We start from the raw sequence: 17,970 nt of genomic DNA on the forward strand, positions 1-17,970 counted from the left end.
ATATATATATATATACATATATATATATATATATATATATATATATATATATATATATATATATACATGCATCATTGTGTGTATGTGTATTCTTAAATCTTAAAAGAAATTGTGTCATATATTACATCTACTTATTTCTAACTGTTCTCATACAACTAAATATATCAATAAATAATTAAATAAGATGAATTGTATACTTAAAAAAATATATTACTTACCAAGTACCCAAAATACAGCTGCATGTGCACCAACTAAGTAAAATACAGGCAGCGAACAAATTCCAACTAAGGAATATACCTGTGCTAAAGTCAGTTTCATATTTAATATTGTTAGCTCTTGTTTAGAATGCCGCTGAGAAAGCTTGTAGCATATTCCAAGGGACGCAACAACAGTTAATAATAATAGAGGTGAAGTTATCCTAAAAAAATTAGATCTGATCATATATCAGAATTTATATAGCTAATGAAAAATACTTAGAGGTGATACTCTTCTGATGTTATATATATATATGTTAAAGAATGTAATAACGTATTTCTTACAAGCAATAGATGACAAGCCCAACAAATACAAATAGATAATTGCTTTGAAAGTATTCAATGTTCTTCACAATTCGTTTACTCAATCTTGTTATATTAGGAGGTGGTCTAATATTGTTTGTATTGACAAATAATGACCATGGTCGAATGTTAGCTTTTCTGTGTTCAATCCAGTTCTGGGCTTGAGGATAACCTATTTGCTCAAGTGGCAGTTGAGGCAGTTGAAGAAATTCAAATCTGTAAAGTAATATAAATAAAAAAATCAATTAAAAAATGCATGACATAAAAAAACTACACGATATAAGGCCTGTTCTTTGTAGCTGCACTGCTGAACTGGTGCAATATATTGAAGTGAGACAGATATACGTTTTCTCACTCTAACTTATTGCACTAGTTCAGCAATGCAGCTACAAAGAACAGGCTTATAATCAATGAAATCACATATTGTGACGTTCGCTTGTAGGTTAGCTAATGATATCTCAGAAAAAATATGTTACCCATTTGTAGTTTTATATTTTTGTGGCGGAACCTGCATTTCCCCTACCGGAACTTCTACTTTCACCATGATTTCCTAAGGGAAATTTAAACAATATTACACAAAATTAATTTTCTTCACGAAAATTTGATACATTCAATACAAAAGGTGCGTTTGGAAAACACTATCAGTACCATTTAACGAGAATGATCCACTAGACGCTGTAAATGTTTTAAAATGCTTGAGAAAAGAACATGATTGGTCTATACGGCGTTTCAAAACATTTGTAGCGTATAACGGATCGTAGTTGTTTTCCGTAAATCTGTACTGTAAATCTGAAATGCGAGCTAGCAGATGACGAACTTGATCATGTGACCGCCAAATAATTTTGCGTGTAGTATATATTTTTACAATAATGACGATGGAAACGGAATTTAAAAAATTGCAAGAGTTTATCAATATGCAAAGTAATTGTTTCTCGTTTTTCTAATATAATATTTAAAATACATTCCTGATGTGGATTACGATCCAAAATCCTATTCGGCGAATAGAGTAACATTCTTAAGCAATCACGATAAAGAAATCTTGGTTCTTTTTGTTCTGATTAATCAATTAAGTCCCGATCTACAATAGGTGTAGTAAACTTTAAGGCCAAGTTCGACAACATCCGTTTAATTTTAACTACCAGTTAAGTCTCAATAGTGATTGGTTAATTCTGATTAATTCTTCTTAATGTCAAATGCGATTGGTCAAGTCCAATAGAATAACCAGCCAATTAAGTTAACTGAAGATTGTGGAACTAGGTCTAAACCGTAAGAAATTGATCAATTACGATTGATTATTCCTTTATAATTCGACGGTGATCAGTCAATTTCTTAAGGCTTACTAAACCTATTGTAGATCGGGATTAAAGGTGCGGGTCCAATGGTCCGTAACATATCGTATTCATAACCATAAACAAAATCGAGTCGTGATTGGTCGTGATTATATGGGAACAAAGCAAGCCAAGGCTGAAGCTTGTTGATTCGTTAAAATCTAATCTTTAATTGTCAATTGTCAATCGCCAATCGCTAGTGTGATTTGGCCTTTATGGATACGGATATGTTTACGGACCATTAGACCCGCACCTTAACCGTCGTTCTACATTAGTTGCAAGTCGATTGCACTCATGTTGCGACAGCTAATCAGAAGAGTCAATAGCACTATTGATGCTTCTGATTGGCTGTTGCAATAAGAATTGCGTCTGCTTGCGATCGGCTTGCAACTAATGTAGAACGACCTTTATATGTACTAAAAATTTTCAGGAAAGTTTTCCTCAAAAAGGACACTTTGGAACGTAGCCCCTATTCTTGAAATAGTAGCGTATCCGTAAGTTTTAATGATACCATAAAATAGCTGCGCAATGAAAATTACGTATACGCAAAAATTTCAAGAATAGGGGCCCTGGATCTTTTGGAAGTTTTGTCACGCATGCGCAAACAGCCCACCGCGTCTGGAGCGCATCCTGGCCGCCCGTCGACAAAACGTTTGTAAGATGCGCGCGGATTGGCCACTGTAGCCGGCCATGATCCCGACGCGTTTCGTACGCCATAACGAACGTGAGGCATGAGGCGTGCGCCGTACGAAAGATCAGTTTTGAATAAACGTGCTCAATAGAGTATTAATTAAAGTGTTGCGTTCTATCAGTTTTCGACATATATGCCCCCGCGTCATCGGGTGGTTTTCACGGGTTCGCGCTGTTCTTGCTGCCCGTGATATCGCGTCACGCTTGCCCGTGACGCGAAATTCTTCCCACATCGTGTGTGTGTGTGTGTGTGACGGGAGAAAAAGAGAGAGAGAGAGAGAGAAAGAAAGAGATTAACACGACGGTGAGATACGCGGCGATTGGATGGACGTCGTACAGAAGCTACACTTCGAAGCGTGCAACATGCCGCAATATGAGGAATTGAACGTCAGCTGTCGCACCAACAGCTCCGGCTGCGATGTCGACGATCTGTTGGACACCTCCGTGGAGGACTTCTGCTCGCCGCTGCAACCGCGTAAACTCTTCTTCAACTACATGGAATCCGGTCCGGAACCCAGTCTACGGACTAACAATAATAACAAGGTTGCTCCGGCTGTTATGACAGGTAAGACAGGCTCTCATTTTGTAGATGCATGCTCAGTGTTTCGCAACGTCTCGACCTCATTCTCGTGATGTATCGCAACTTTGAATTGACACATACACACACATAAGGTCTGTTCTTCCTCTTCTTCAATATTTTGAACGCCCGAGCTTTGTTCAGATTGCTAATCTTCGTTCTGTTCTTCCTAGCTGAACTGCCTGAATTGGTGCAAACAAAATATATTTGTTTTACTCCAACTTATTGCATCAGTGTGCATCAGTTCAGTTAAGAAAGACAGACTTATGGCTTCGTATATTTCGCGTTGAATGTACGTCAGTTTGTGAATTATTTTTCTATGTGCGTCGCGCGAAAGAAGAGAGAGATAAGTCAAGCTAATCTCAAATATACATTGAAGCAAATATTTTCTATATTGTATATTTTCTGTATTTTCGGTTTTTTAAGGCGATAAAAGCGTATGTTCGAAATTCAGGGAAACAGGCTTATTATTTGAATCTTGTGAAATTATATCTTTTCAATCTGGCATATCAACAAACAAGATACAGAACTGAATATTACTGTACAGATAACAGACTTTTATATCAGTTATAAGTAGTATCATATTTAAAAATGATCCTATCTGGAACTATAATTAGATATAATCTATATTTATGCTGTACAAGAACCTCATTATTAATTTGAAAATTATTCTGAGGATAAGTTATTTTAGTAATTATATTATTACATGTATCTGCCAGTTCTTGTTTTCTAATTTCTACTTTAATATCTCAAGCATTATGTAGAATATTTACTTGAATGTAGTGCATGAGGAATGGCGATGAGTAGTGTATGATGTATGAAGATAATTGATATTATATATTTATACAATTTCTTTGCATCATGCATATTTATTTTCTTTAGTGCTTAATTCTTAAGCAGATGTATAACGACACTCCATACTGTAAAATTGATTTTTCTGAAAAATTATATGTAACGTGTTTCTCTTTTCTATTGTGTCATTTTATGTTATTATTATTTCTGTTCATGTTTTTATATTTATATGTTTCTGTTTAAAAGGTTTTAAATTAATATTTTTTGTTTTTAATTTTCAAGTTATGACTAGTCACAGTTTTATATAATATTAATTTAGGAATGCACAAAATTCTAATGTTATATTTTATTACTTGATATATTTTATTTCTTTCTCTATAGGATATTTCTAATTTTTTATCATAATTTAACTATATAAACAAAATAATAAGTAATAATAATAAATAATTATAAATAATTTCATGATGCGATATTCAGTACCACGCACACACGTTTAAGAATTAATACAATCTCTGAAACAATGATTGTAAATAAAATTATGGCTTGATTACAATCATTTTTATTTTCGTAATTTATAAAAAATATAACAGAAACATACTTGTTTTATAAAATAAATGTAACCTTTGTATTAAAAAAAGTAATGAAATCTTTGTACAAAAATAAATTGGTATGTATAATGAATAACATGTCTTGTTTCAGTTAAAGTTCCTTAATAAGATTTCAGTTATATATACATTTACATATAAGGACTCATATTCTGAACTTTCTTTTATTGTCAAAAGTACACTTAAAAATGGCCTATTAGGAAGTTTCAAAGTACTTCAGTAGAAAGTTTATAAGTTATTTTTAGAGACACTTTTACTGGTAAGAGAGAGTTCAGAATGTGTGGGCTAAAGAAAATATAAAAAAGATTAATAAGCAATGCTTGTGTAGATATCTCATTTATATATATATATATATATATATATATAAAAGTAACATATATTACATAGAATTGTTTGTTTTAAAAACAGAATGTTCTTTTCAATCTCTGATTAATTGTGAAATATTCTACTAATTGATTGTATTCTTTTATAATAACTAAAGGATCATCTATATCTGGAAAATGTTTACTTGCAGGTACTGCAAGCATTAAGATACCTGTTCATGAAAGTAGCAGTTCTCTGGCATCTAGTCCACCATATAAGCGTGTTCGTGCATTACGTTTATTTGATTCACCTGCAACCCCAAAAACTTTAATGGAAAAGAGCGTGATGCATACCCCGTTTATTCCGAAATGTAATAGGCTGTTCTCTTTAGAGAAACCAAGGCCATGTATTCATCCAAGTAAATCTGAAATAAATTTTCCTGCTGCAAATGTAAATCCATTTACACCTAATGGTATGTTACTAGCAGCAAGGAAAAGAACCAGATCCAAACGTAGTCTCAATAGGTAAACATTCTATTAATATTTTACTTTTATTCACTAATATTTTTTATCGTGCATTATTGCTTTTTAACATAATATAGCAAGAAAAAAATTCTTTACCAATAAAAATCATATTAAATTTGATTTAAGTTACAAATTACTCTGTTATTGTCGAGTAGAGGATTCTTTAAAAGGCAAGGCAACACAAGATAAAGTCAGACAATAAGATAAAATTTAAAACACCTTTTCCTATCACTATTCATGTAAGATAAGAGAACAAAAATAAAATTATAGGGTAGAAAAACTTCAAATATTTATGAAAAACTAAATTAAAAAAGAAAACTAGTTTAGGTTGTGTTAGATTATATGCTCTTAAAATGAACGTACAGAGGAGGGCAGAGTCCTTTCCCCATGCACATGTTCACTGGTTTTAGATATATATGTTGTAAAAAAAATCACATTCTTTCATTTAATATTTTTTAATATTTTTATCATAATCAATGAATGGCGATTGGAATCTTTGGAAGGTGATTTAGAATCTTAATCTTGCCGATATAGACCTAGATTACTTGAAAGGAAGTCCTTTTACTCTAATGCTAATAAGATAAGAACAGAATGGACAAACGTTTCTTTTAACTCATTAATGCATTATCTTTTTGTGAAATTAGCTTGTCAGACCTAGAGATACCAAAGTTCGATCTTGCCGACTCCGAGGATTCCGACAATGATATCGAGCAAGTGACGAAACGCGTGGCGCTGCAGACCTCGAATATAACCCGTTATCACCAAGAGTTTCATGAACTTGGCCTGATCGGGACCGGCGAATTCGGTTCTGTTTACAAGTGCATCAATCGGCTGGACGGCTGTACGTATGCCATCAAGAAGAGCATCAAGCCGGTCGCGGGCAGCATCAACGAGAAGAACGCGCTGAACGAGGTATACGCGCACGCCGTGCTCGGGAAACACCAACACGTAGTGCGCTACTACTCCGCCTGGGCGGAGAACAATCACATGATCATCCAGAACGAGTATTGTAACGGCGGTAGCCTGGCGGACGTGATCGCTCGTCTGCAGACGCAGAAGATACACCTGTCCGAACCGGAGCTGCGCCAGCTGCTGCTGCACGTAGTGGAGGGCCTGCGATACATCCATAGCATGCAACTGGTGCATATGGACATCAAACCGGGCAATATTTTCATTTCCAAGGAGAAACGATTGCTGGCCGTGAACTACGACTCCGCCGACGATGGATTCGACGAGGAGGAGACCGTCGAGGAAGAAATAACCTATAAGATCGGTGACCTTGGCCATGTAACGTCTATCAACAATCCACAAGTGGAGGAGGGCGATTGTCGTTACCTGCCGACGGAGATCCTGCACGAGGATTTCGCTCATCTGCCCAAGGCCGACATCTTCGCCTTGGGACTGACTGTTTATGAGGCAGGCGGCGGCGGGCCCCTGCCGAAGAATGGACCCGCGTGGCACGAAATCAGGCAGGGAAATTTGAAGGAATTATCGCATTACAGCCGCGATTTCAATGGTTTACTGAAGGTACGTTCTCGATCGAAAGTTTTACTTCTTAATTTTTACTGATAGCTTTTTTACGATAAGATGACGGTAGAATCTAAGATGATTGAAGGCTATTTTCCTGCGTATGATCAGTAATTTTGACTATCTGCGATTCAAACTATTCTCGACCTGTGTCCTTAACGGATCCGTGGAAATTTACCTCTTTTAAATCTATTTACTCCGCGACGCGTGATAATATCGCGTAGTTTGCATTTATTTGAATATTTCAGATTGGTCTAACATAGAAATACATTTACAGTAATATATTTATATTGAGTATATATTACTAATGAATCAAAAGTTGGTTGAATCGACTAGAATGTGCGCGAGACAAACTTGACATAAATTTTATGAAACCGCAAGAATTTAACATAAATACATCAGCGAATATTTTTTACATAAATTATCACGTAATTTTTTAAACACGTGCGTGCATGCTTTGAAAATATCGTAGTAAAGCTGTTTAAAATACAGTTTAATGCTGTTGAATTATGATTCATTATCAAATATTTTCTTATATTTATAGTGGCACAAATTGTGTTGAAGAAAATAAGTAAAGGATATGAAATAGTCTTTTTTCTGTTTTTTTATCCTGTTTTATTAATATTAATTATTTTATTGTGCATACTGCTTAAAAATTCTTTGTACTATCATCTTTTCGTTATTTGCAGCTGATGATTCATTCCAATCCGGAAATGAGACCATCCGCAATATCACTGATACAACACCGAGTTCTGTGTCCTCTCGGCAATAAAACCAAAGCACAATTACGAAGAGAATTGAACGCAGAGAAAGTGAAAAATGAGATTTTATCGAAGCAGCTTCAACAGGCGGCAAAGTGCCTAAAAACTTTAGCGTCGCCTAATGTCGCCGCTATCAACACGATGAACGCTGGAGGTTACAAGCTGCGACCGACACCCACCAGAACGTCATCCCGTATTGTGGGTAAAAGGGTCAATCGTAGTAGTAGCACTACAAACTTTTGAAGGAAAAGCCTTTTGTGTTGAGATTGTGGTATAGACAAACGGAATAAGAGATAAGGTATTCGGGGAGCAAGCAGGATTTCCCGAGACGCCTTGATATTGTGATATCGTATTAATTCTAGTTTGTAAGTATGATCACTGATACGATAATAAGACGCTGATGTTATGCAGACGGGATAAGTAAAAGCAAGTGAAAAATTGCATGTAAATGAATTTAGATAATTATTGCAACACGATATTTGCACGTGTACATTTTCACAAAGTGCATCTGATATATCTTCACATAACTATATTTTCAGGTGTATTATGTTATGATTACTTGAAACTGATACAATGCTTACAGTATGAGATTTAGTAGAGATTTTTTTTCTTTTCATCTTAAAAAATTACAGATTTATAATTATGCTCATGCCTTTTTTACATTTTATGACAATAGTCAGTATTGCACTGTAAACATAACTCTTGGACGTCGCGTTTACTGTCTTCTCCTCGTTGCTCGTGCGTTAGAGCTTCTACAGATGCGTGTCAGTAATTCTACAAATATATAGTAGTGATAGAAACTTTGTAAAGTTTCAGCACGGGAGAGATACGTACACACTCACGTGCTGATGCGTGCTGTTCGCGGACCAAAGTTTTTATCACTGATATACAGATGCACCTACGAGAGAAAGTATGTACAAACATTAAACGGCTTATTCTAAAGCGCAAATGGCGAGCAGGAGACAATACGTGATATTCGACAATTACTTCTAATTCCGGGCACTGCTTTATTATCAATGAAATTTTGTTTCTTTTTTCACTTTATTTTCTTTTATATAAATAGCAATGCACAACTGGACAAATACGTTTCAGTTGCATTGATATCAACAAAAATTATTCTTATATATTCATTCTTTAGACATTCCTGTTGCTAATTGTAATACTTCTTTTTTTTTACAATCTGTGCAACGTCATGTGAACTATCTTGTACACGGAGCAAGTTTTATTGTGTATGAACATAACAAACCTGACTTTCGAGTACACATCTACCCGTTGATATTAACTGTTTATTTCATTCAGTGTACTACCAAAAATAAGGGAAACGTAATCTTCTTTGTCCTTAAGATGATGTAATTTAAGGATTAAGCGCGAAACTTCAGCTTGACGAATATATTTTTCTATTGCAATATGTGTTTTATAGAATGCGTTATTTATTATCTAGCTATTCAACGGTACTGTGTCTTTTCTTATTATTATTATTACCCATCTTTTGTAAAATTAATAGTCTTCCATTGCAATGTCATGCATACACCCATCGGTCACATAAATGATATAATATAAAAGAAAAATTTTGTATTAGTTCATTATTCGTAATTCTCAATTTTCTCTGCTTAACGAAAAAATATCAATTGTTAATCATTTAGAGTCATTCCAATTATATCGTTTTTCTCATATCATAATGCAGAATCAACGTTCCTCGTCATTATTATATTAGCATTTAGACCGACATGCACGACTGTTATATTTTACTGGTTGAGACTGCAAAATGATTTTATCAAATGATTGATTTATACATATGTAATATCTAACTCTGCTGAAAAGATCGTAATATTTGTTTTCGCGGAATTGAGTAGAATAACCTAACTAACATATAAAATCATAAGTGTGTGATTCAGCATGACATTTCCACTGAAAAGAGAAAGAAAAAAATTTTAAGTTTACTTTTATAATATTTTATAGTAACTTAATCATTGCTTAGCATGCTCTAGAATTCTTATTCTACAAAGTAGGCTAAACAAGCGTTACAGATTAATATCTCAGAAGAAATATGTTATTGGAAAAAAAAATAAACAAAAGTTGTGAGATTTTGAGAGGAACATAAGATAATACTATTATTATGACAATAAAATTGTTTTTCCTAAGTTATTTTTGGATTAATTTCTATTTTTTAAAGAGAAGAATGTGATTCGTTTAATTCGTAAATCGATTCACAAGTTAAGACAGAAGGTCATTCTGTTATAAAAACTGTATGATTTTATTAAAAAAAATAAAAATTGGTCTTGAAATAAACTTCGAAAAAATATTTCACCATCGCAGTGACATTACTATCTTATGTTCTCCTCGAAATCTTATAACTTTTACCTGAAATATTTATTTCGAATATATTTCTTCTGAGATGTTAGTCTGTAATGTTTTGATTGGTTCAATCTGTATATTTAACATTATATCGGTATTTTAAGTTATATGTATAAAATACGTAACATATTTTATACATATATATTTAGAGTAATCTCGATGTGTGTGTATAATAAATCAGTGTTCTTTTTTTTTATTTTTTAGTTTGTTCAGCACTTAGGTGCCATACAATTGCTATCAAGAAAGTAAACGGAAAAATTAGAAAACTAAAAATCTGTTTCGCTAGTTTTAAATATGTACTGTCGTCATCCACTACATACTATCATTCTCTTTCAAATTCAAAGTATATTTATTCAAATATTTTTATATGTGAATTCTATTTCCAATCTTGTATGTGACAGATAGATAGAGTTCTAATATTTTTTTATATTATATATTTTGCTATTTTTCGCAATTGTTGAAGCTTCTATTCTCGTAACAGAGTGATTATTAAGAATATATTACAAAGAATGAATGTATTGTTCAAAAAGACACTCGTAAAACTTATTTGACGGAAGTTCACAATTAATTATTTTTCAAAGAAGGTGCTGTATTTTCTGTGTATTATGATTTAATATATACGTAACGCGTTTTGTTACTTTTCTAGATTATAAGGTACATTGAAATATCATTACTTTAAATTATTGATAAGACTTTTCTTTTAATTTTATTCATTCTTACGAATATATAGAACATATAAATTAACTTAATTGCGTTTCATTGCCGATTATTATTAAGTAACAGATTTGACGTATTTTCTATTTGTATGATGATTTGATGATATCTGATAAAATAGAATTCTTATCTTTTATTTTCTAATAAAAAAACATAGAGAGATGAGATTTGCTAAATTTTATAGTTTATCGGAAGTAATTACACCAAATGTAAAAACGGTACATAAACCTCATGTATGATTACACTTAAAGACTTGGGCGGCACATTTAGTTTTAAGACGCTATAGAAAGTTACAATTTTTTGTATGAAGGCACGTTAATAAGCGATTTAATAAGTGAAGAACATGTCTTTCTACAATATATGACAAGAAACAAGGTTGAAGGAATTAGCATGAATGTGTGCCTGTTTACCATGTTTCTTAAGCAGACTGCAAACTGTTATTCTGCTAACCGTACTATTATTATTGTCACTATTAATTATTAACTGCTATTAATTATTACCACACTTATTATTATTATTATAAATAATAATAAACTGTTACGATTATTTCCCGTTTTTTAAATTTCTTTCATGCAATCACTAATTACGATTGTTCTAGTTTTTAAAATTTCTACTAGCTTTAATTTTTACTATCTCATATTTTAATTGATATTGAAACACAAGAAAACTTTCGAGTTTTTTTTTAAATAACTAAGACGAATATTTGCAATCGGATTTTATATTTAAGAGAAATGTCAAGTTTATCTCTTCAGATACTCAGTAACCAATGAAATAATCCGTATATCATCTAAAGATAAAATTAAGATGTTCTTAAGTATAAGATCTGATTACAAATACTGGTCTAACTGTACGTAGCACTGACACAAATAAAACAATTTTACCGATAGCACAGAAAAGTAAGTTGGATGTATTTTACATTTATTTCTTCAAAAGAAACGTAAAAAAAACTGTTCTCAGATTATTCTTCAGACCATCTGTAATGTAAGGTTTAAATCGGATCTTCTATTTTAAATTGACTTAGGTTCCATTTCAGATATTTCGTAGCCAATGAAATGATCCGTACACCATCTGAAGATGAACATAAAGGCCCATCTACAATGGCCGTAAAATATGGCGGTAAGAAGTAAGAATAAGAAATTGACCAATCATAATCGATTATTTTGGGCCGTAAAAAGAATAGTCGGCTATGATTGGCCAATTCTTTCGTTCACTGTAGATGGGCTTTTATGAAATGACTTCTTCCATGTTTAAATTAAAAACCGGAAGCTATATATTTTGAAGGACTTCTTCTCCCGTCCGGTACTGTCAACAGTTCAAACAATTTTAAATCTTAGCTCAGAGTATCCATAAAAGTTAAAATGAGCGGGAATTCGCCGGAATCAAACACAACAAGTTACTTTCAGAGGTTACGGCAACAAACACATAAAATCGACAATGGTATCGATAGACTATCTGAGATTTGGAAAACGCCGCATCTCATGATCGGTGGATATGGTGAACGTACCGCCGAGATAGATACACATATGAAGGAACTGTCGGAGTCTATTTATGGTATTAACGTAAGTGTCGTTGGAAGTATGTAAATATCCAGTATCAAGCACTTCTCTCTCTCTTTCTTTCTCTCTCTCTCTCTATCTTTAAAAGTTTTTTTAAACTAATTAACAAAATACAAAAGTTAGTTTTTGTAGAAAAATTTGTGTCTAGAATATAGTTTATATATAAAACATCTTTATTTTTATATGTTTTTTGTTTTTAATAGACAGCTTTCAAATGTTGCTTTTATTACAGAAATTATTCTTAGCATAATTTCTTATAGAAGATAAATAAAATAATTCTCTCTGTAGAAAAAATACTAGCTCAAAAACAATATTTTACTAAAAAAATTTTGAATTTATTCTTTTGTATAGCTGAAAACTTGTATTATATAGTATTACATTATTTTTAGAAAACATTTTTATTATAGATTTTATTAAAAGTATACTTATTCAACATTTGAATATATAAAGCAAGATATAAAGCAAGATATATAAAACATTAAAATAGTTGATCAACAATATAAAATAAACAATAAAATTCTAAAATAAGAATCAGCTGTGATTACGTAATTGTAACAGGATAAAATGAGGAAATCAAGGATGGAAATAGAACTTTTATTAAAGGAGACCGATCAGTTTTTAGATGAAACTCAAACATTATATGAGGATTTGAAAATAAAATGTCACAATATAGGTATTGTTCTCGCAGAGTATGGCTATCATTATGAGGAACATAAAGATAGTATTCTAGTAAATGATAATAGGTATGTGATATTTTTTATCTTTATATATCATAAATATTTAAAATAAATTATATAAATTTTAAATTTTTAAACAGAAAAAATTCTTTTCATTTAGCTACCTATTGCATTTTATGTATTTTTTGTATGTTAAATTTCTTTTTATAGCTATTATAACAGATGTTAACTGAATTTTTTTACTAATTATTGCTTATCTGTAAATGAATTTGTTGGTTTTTTGTCTTTTAGAAATGATGATAAAGACTATACGGATGAAAGCATTTTAAACTCTAAAGAGTTGGAAGTTGAATTTACACCAAACTTGACATGGAAGTGTAAAGCTAAATTCAAAGAGCCAGACATGTTCACTTCAGACCAGAAAAAACCAGTTGTCAAGTCTATCGCTACTCCTGTAATTAAGCGTTTAGCATCAGTTTCCCTATCAGAAAATAATAAAAGGGAAAATTCGTTAATAAACATGGCAGTTGCACAAAAACCAAGTAAAGTCACAAAAAATTGAGAAAACAGTTAAAAAAAATAATTTCCAGTTTATATTTTTATATTTCCATTTATATATACCAGATAGAAAGGCAATATATATATATCCTTACTTATAATGATATAAAGTAACAAAAATAAGTTCGATATCTTAGCAAATAATTATTAGTGAAGTAAATAAGATATTATTACAATTATAATGTAATAAAGGAAGTATAAAGAGTTAAAAGGAGGACCCAATTAATAGGAACTTTCAATTAATATCAATAAATTATTTGCATTTATTATTCATCATATTATTTTCATTTATAGCCAGATTATATATTTAAGATCATCATATATTCATCTTTAAATGTACAGATTATTTCATGGAGTATTTGAAGATAATCTTAGGACTATTTTAAGTATAAGAATGGATTATATGAACACTAGCCTATATATCTCTGTATCTATAGAACCAAATATGAAATCCAGCTGTAGTACTTTGACAGCTTGAAGTTCGTTCGCGTTAGTAAAGAGGGCTCATGTGTTACATGCGTATTATCCGCTCGTGTTACGTGTAATTAACAAAATAAGAGTAAGGATACTGTATTATATAGAACGAAGAAGAAATATATTGGGAAATAATCAGTCTTTATTGTTTCACTCAGAATTCAAAATATTTAGACTTTCCATGGAAGGAAAATTTGTAAAATTGAGAAATAAGTTTTTTCATTTATTATAGTCAATAAAAATAATCTGAGGAAAAATATGTAATTGTATTAAATATCAAATGTACTATATATGTGAATAAAGTTATAATAAATTCATCAATGTTCCAGTAAGTTTGAGGTTAGAATTCTCTTTTGTTTTCAGTGGAATCGAGTATCACTTAATATATTTCTTTTCCGTTTCACATTGTTGGACAACATTCAGTTTTATATTTTTCTATATGTCATCAACTTTACGTGTCTTGTAGACCCTCAACCTAGGATTTGTAGCACTAGATAATTATTTTGGAAGATTCATGATGAGTACGTGAGTTATTATTGCAATATATTCTTGATATGTATATATATTTGAAATAGAACTTATATATATTTACAGAAACCGGGACCAAATTTTGCCAAAGTAAGGATATTCTTGAACGAATGAATTATTTATATCAGGTATAAATATTTATAAGAAATTATGATATAAATTGACTACTTATCATTATATGTGTTGTACAAAGAATACTAGAGATATTTTAATTCTTTGTGTCTGGTAAGAGAGAGAGAAATCAACATGTTGTTCATTGTTCTTTAATAGTTAATTTCTTTACTAATCCAATTTTTGCTTGATATAATAATATAGAAGTAATAATAACTATTGTTTTTAAAATGGACATCACTAGGCTAGTCATCTGATGGCATTAAAAAACAAGGTGATATCATCTTACTATGGAAACATGATAGTGGGTTGTGCTAGAAAAGCGGTATTACGTATGTAAGTTTACAAGCATTTTATAAGACATTTAAAAAAATATATGAGTAACTTGTAGAAAGAGTATGAATCAATGTAAATTATTAATTTTTATAGGGAACCAGATTTAAAGAGGATCTTATGTAAATGTTGCCAAACTCCACTTATACCTGGAGAAACAGCTCGAGTCAGATTAACTTCAAAGCCTGTTAAAGGCATTAAATGGACATGCTTAACTTGTATGAATATTAAACGATTTCCCACAAAAAAAGGACATAAACTGTGGCTCGACGACCCACAGGCAATAATTGAGATTCTAGATTACACACCGAGATTGAAAAAGGAAGATGTTCAACAAACAGACCCACAAAAGATATTAACTGACTTGAAAGACAAAGAATCAAAATAAATACTCTGAAAAGCATTTTGAAAATACCCATTATAAATCTTGTATCTCGCGAAAAACTCAATTATTTAATTATCGACGTGAAATAATTTAAGATAGTTGGTATACGAATATTTTTTATTAATGACTTACATAAAATATGTTACAATATTACAATAAATTTGTAATTAATAAACAGAGAGACTTTTGCGCTAACTGGTATATTCATAACCATCTAGTAATATCATGATGATACCGATAATGGTTTTACATTAAATGTTCTTAGAAATAACTTGATATCGTAAGTTTAAGTTACTGTTATTTCGAGTAGTTGCGATACATTCTTTAACGACAAGTTCGTTCGCAGAGAATTCTCGAAGGTCACAATCTCAGTTCTTAGTCGAGGACGGTTTGAATGAGGCGTTGTAGGACGCGTTTAATGCTGACACGTTGAATTCTCACGTTGAAGGCATGAGGTTCGTTCTCTATTGCTGAACTGACCGCGCTGACCCGCACCGTGACTTCCCTCTTTCTTCCACCAAATCTTAACTGTTTATCTCCCAGACAACATGTCTAAAATCAGAACATAAGATGTCTTAAAGATAATCTTTAAGACGCCTTAAAGATATTTATATGTAAATCGTCTGAAAGACATCTTAAAAATGATCTTTAAGACGTCTTATGTCCCGATTTTAGACATTATGTTGTCTGGATCTGTTTCTTTTCAAGTTCCGTGAGCGTATACCGGCTCAGCGATAAAAAGACAAACCCTAAGATCGTTTCACCGTGTGACGATGGAATTCGCTACGAATGTCATTGTTTCATCTAACTATGATATGACTATGTCCGCCCACCGCCAGTGAGACTCGTGCAAAAAATATTACGAGTTAACGAATCGTTGCACTCAGTGCCTCGGGCGCAATCAAATCACAGTTTAATCGGGAAGAGAGGATATCAGTCGTTCACGAACTCTACCTTAAACATAAATATATATACTCTAGCGAGACATACGCGGTATATAACTTAGAATAATTATACTTATTAATCTTCTGGTATGTCGGATGTTCCGTTGTGCGGCAATGGCTCGATCATTCGTTCGCCGAATATCGCAACATGGATACCGAAACGTTGGCAGTAGTCGTCGTGGAATGTGGTCGTCGTATAAGGTGCGCTCGCACACAAACGTCGAAACGAGTGTTTACAACGTACCTCGGAGGAGGAGAGAAAACGCATATACAATAATACATGTAAAAAATACTAGACTCTAACGAAGAAATATAATAGTAACAATACGTAAACTGGGCTGGACGGAATCTACACATTCACTTATATACATATATCTGTCGTGCCAAGCTTCGGTCATGTCGAGCTATCTCACAGTGCCTATTTTTTTTTATCTAGCGCGTATATTCTTTCTTTTTCTCTCTCTTTTTCTTTGTTTTCTTTTTTTGATTCTCCTAAAAAGTAGATCCAACAACAAAGTCAGACAGACGGGGACCCCAGGTTGGCAACGTACACATATATACATGCAAACACCAGCTACAGGGATTTAATTACTCCATATTAATATTGACTGTCGTTCGTCGTCACTCTTCATCTTGAGTCTTTCGCGCACAAGCTCTCTCGGCTTTAGAAGAGTTCGAACTGTGAAAGGACAAGGAGTCACACGCACAACACGCACACGTAGGGGCGGCGAGTCATCGGGTAAAATGTCATGTGTGTGTGTGTGTGTGTGTTGCTCTTCTCGTACACGCGTCTACTCGCAAGACAAACCCGACCATATTAACCCGGTTATTGTCAATGAGGTGTATGCATGCGAGTCGCCTGTTCGCTTCGCGCGCGCGCGCGTGCAATAGAAAAGAGCCGCGGACAAAGAGGTACAACGTACGGCGACGGAGTGATTGTTTAGAGATAGAAAGAGGGTAGAGGGGCAGCCTGAAGGTGTGCTCGGTGTATCGGAGAGTAGTCGATTTATACTAGCCCCGAGACGAATTGGGGTTGGCCATCGCGGTCGAGCGTGAGCTGCGGCATTACGTTCGGTGAAGGCTGGAACGTTGATCCTTGGAAACCCATTGCCGATTCGTATAACTGCCAAAGAAACGTGATATTAATTTCTTCATTTATTATATTAGTTATTAGATATTAGTTCCTTAATTTATATTAAAGAGAAGATATATTATGGTTGATGTGATATATTACGATTCAAGGAAGAAATATGACAGAAGACTCTTTTTGTCACAATGTAAAATCGTGACATAGCATTTCTCTACACTATAGAAACCTTAAGAATATAATTTCAAGTCGTTGTATGTATTTATGCTGATAATTACGTTTACATTATGAGTAGGAATTTTTTCTCTTTCTCTCTCAAACATTAAAGCTTATAGAAAACTTAGAAAACTTAGATAACTTAAAATCAGATCAGTGTTAAGTTTAATCTACAATGTGCTTTTTGTTTCCTGTTTTTTTTCCAGTTTTAGATAGATATTCTATATCCAAATATATTTTTCCTCGCATACTTTCAAGATGTAACTCGAATATAAATCATCTCGAATGTTTATGTTACGGTCGAAGTTACGAGAAAGAAATGAACTCGCTAATTTAAATGAATTGAGAGTTTGTCAGTGCAGTGAAAT

The 17,970-nt window shown here is 32.7% G+C and overlaps 5 protein-coding genes across 10 annotated transcripts in view; 3 read left to right on the forward strand and 2 right to left on the reverse strand.

Moving 5' to 3' along the window:
• The window catches only part of LOC116841572 (prenylated Rab acceptor protein 1), a 4,136-nt gene extending 2,765 nt beyond the window's left edge, over positions 1-1,371 (reverse strand). Inside the window, exons 1-4 of one of the 2 annotated variants that reach the window (XM_032809651.1) lie at positions 1,206-1,371; positions 1,034-1,107; positions 540-773; positions 219-418 (exon numbers count right to left, since the gene is read on the reverse strand). In XM_032809651.1, coding sequence (XP_032665542.1) covers positions 219-418; positions 540-773; positions 1,034-1,107; positions 1,206-1,208 — 511 coding nt within the window. In that variant the 5' untranslated portion in view covers positions 1,209-1,371. The other variant, XM_032809652.1, reaches the window with a different exon arrangement.
• Positions 1,372-2,559: 1,188 nt separating this feature from the next.
• LOC116841499 (wee1-like protein kinase) lies at positions 2,560-11,279 on the forward strand. Its single transcript, XM_032809503.1, has 4 exons — positions 2,560-3,140; positions 5,064-5,376; positions 6,021-6,903; positions 7,593-11,279. The coding sequence occupies exons 1-4, from the start codon at positions 2,900-2,902 to the stop codon at positions 7,905-7,907; spliced, it is 1,752 nt and encodes a 583-aa protein (XP_032665394.1). The 5' UTR covers positions 2,560-2,899; the 3' UTR covers positions 7,908-11,279.
• Positions 11,280-11,428: 149 nt separating this feature from the next.
• On the forward strand, positions 11,429-13,797 carry LOC116841502. 4 transcript variants are annotated; one of them, XM_032809520.1, is made up of 5 exons: positions 11,429-11,849; positions 12,000-12,032; positions 12,137-12,292; positions 12,848-13,032; positions 13,258-13,797. In XM_032809520.1, the coding sequence occupies exons 1-5, from the start codon at positions 11,844-11,846 to the stop codon at positions 13,526-13,528; spliced, it is 651 nt and encodes a 216-aa protein (XP_032665411.1). In that variant the 5' UTR covers positions 11,429-11,843; the 3' UTR covers positions 13,529-13,797. The 4 variants fall into 4 exon arrangements, with proteins under 4 accessions (XP_032665411.1, XP_032665412.1, XP_032665410.1 ...); XM_032809521.1 differs by having other exon boundaries at positions 12,015-12,032; XM_032809519.1 differs by having other exon boundaries at positions 12,015-12,292.
• Positions 13,798-13,932: 135 nt separating this feature from the next.
• On the forward strand, positions 13,933-15,550 carry LOC116841503 (ribonuclease P protein subunit rpr2). 2 transcript variants are annotated; one of them, XM_032809524.1, is made up of 5 exons: positions 13,933-14,083; positions 14,465-14,519; positions 14,574-14,654; positions 14,882-14,973; positions 15,067-15,550. In XM_032809524.1, exons 3-5 carry the CDS (start codon positions 14,637-14,639, stop codon positions 15,356-15,358), a joined length of 402 nt encoding a protein of 133 aa, XP_032665415.1. In that variant the 5' UTR covers positions 13,933-14,083; positions 14,465-14,519; positions 14,574-14,636; the 3' UTR covers positions 15,359-15,550. The 2 variants fall into 2 exon arrangements, with proteins under 2 accessions (XP_032665415.1, XP_032665414.1); XM_032809523.1 differs by having other exon boundaries at positions 14,593-14,654.
• The window catches only part of LOC116841498 (cadherin-87A), a 38,878-nt gene continuing 36,365 nt past the window's right edge, over positions 15,458-17,970 (reverse strand). The window contains exon 25 of the mRNA XM_032809502.1: positions 15,458-17,422. Coding sequence (XP_032665393.1) covers positions 17,306-17,422 — 117 coding nt within the window. The 3' untranslated portion in view covers positions 15,458-17,305. The remainder of the gene's footprint in view (positions 17,423-17,970) is intronic.

The sequence above is a fragment of the Odontomachus brunneus genome, unplaced genomic scaffold, assembly GCF_010583005.1.
Source record: "Odontomachus brunneus isolate Ranch 3 - 2012 unplaced genomic scaffold, Obru_v1 Obru_scaffold_016, whole genome shotgun sequence".
Lineage (NCBI taxonomy): Eukaryota > Metazoa > Arthropoda > Insecta > Hymenoptera > Formicidae > Odontomachus > Odontomachus brunneus.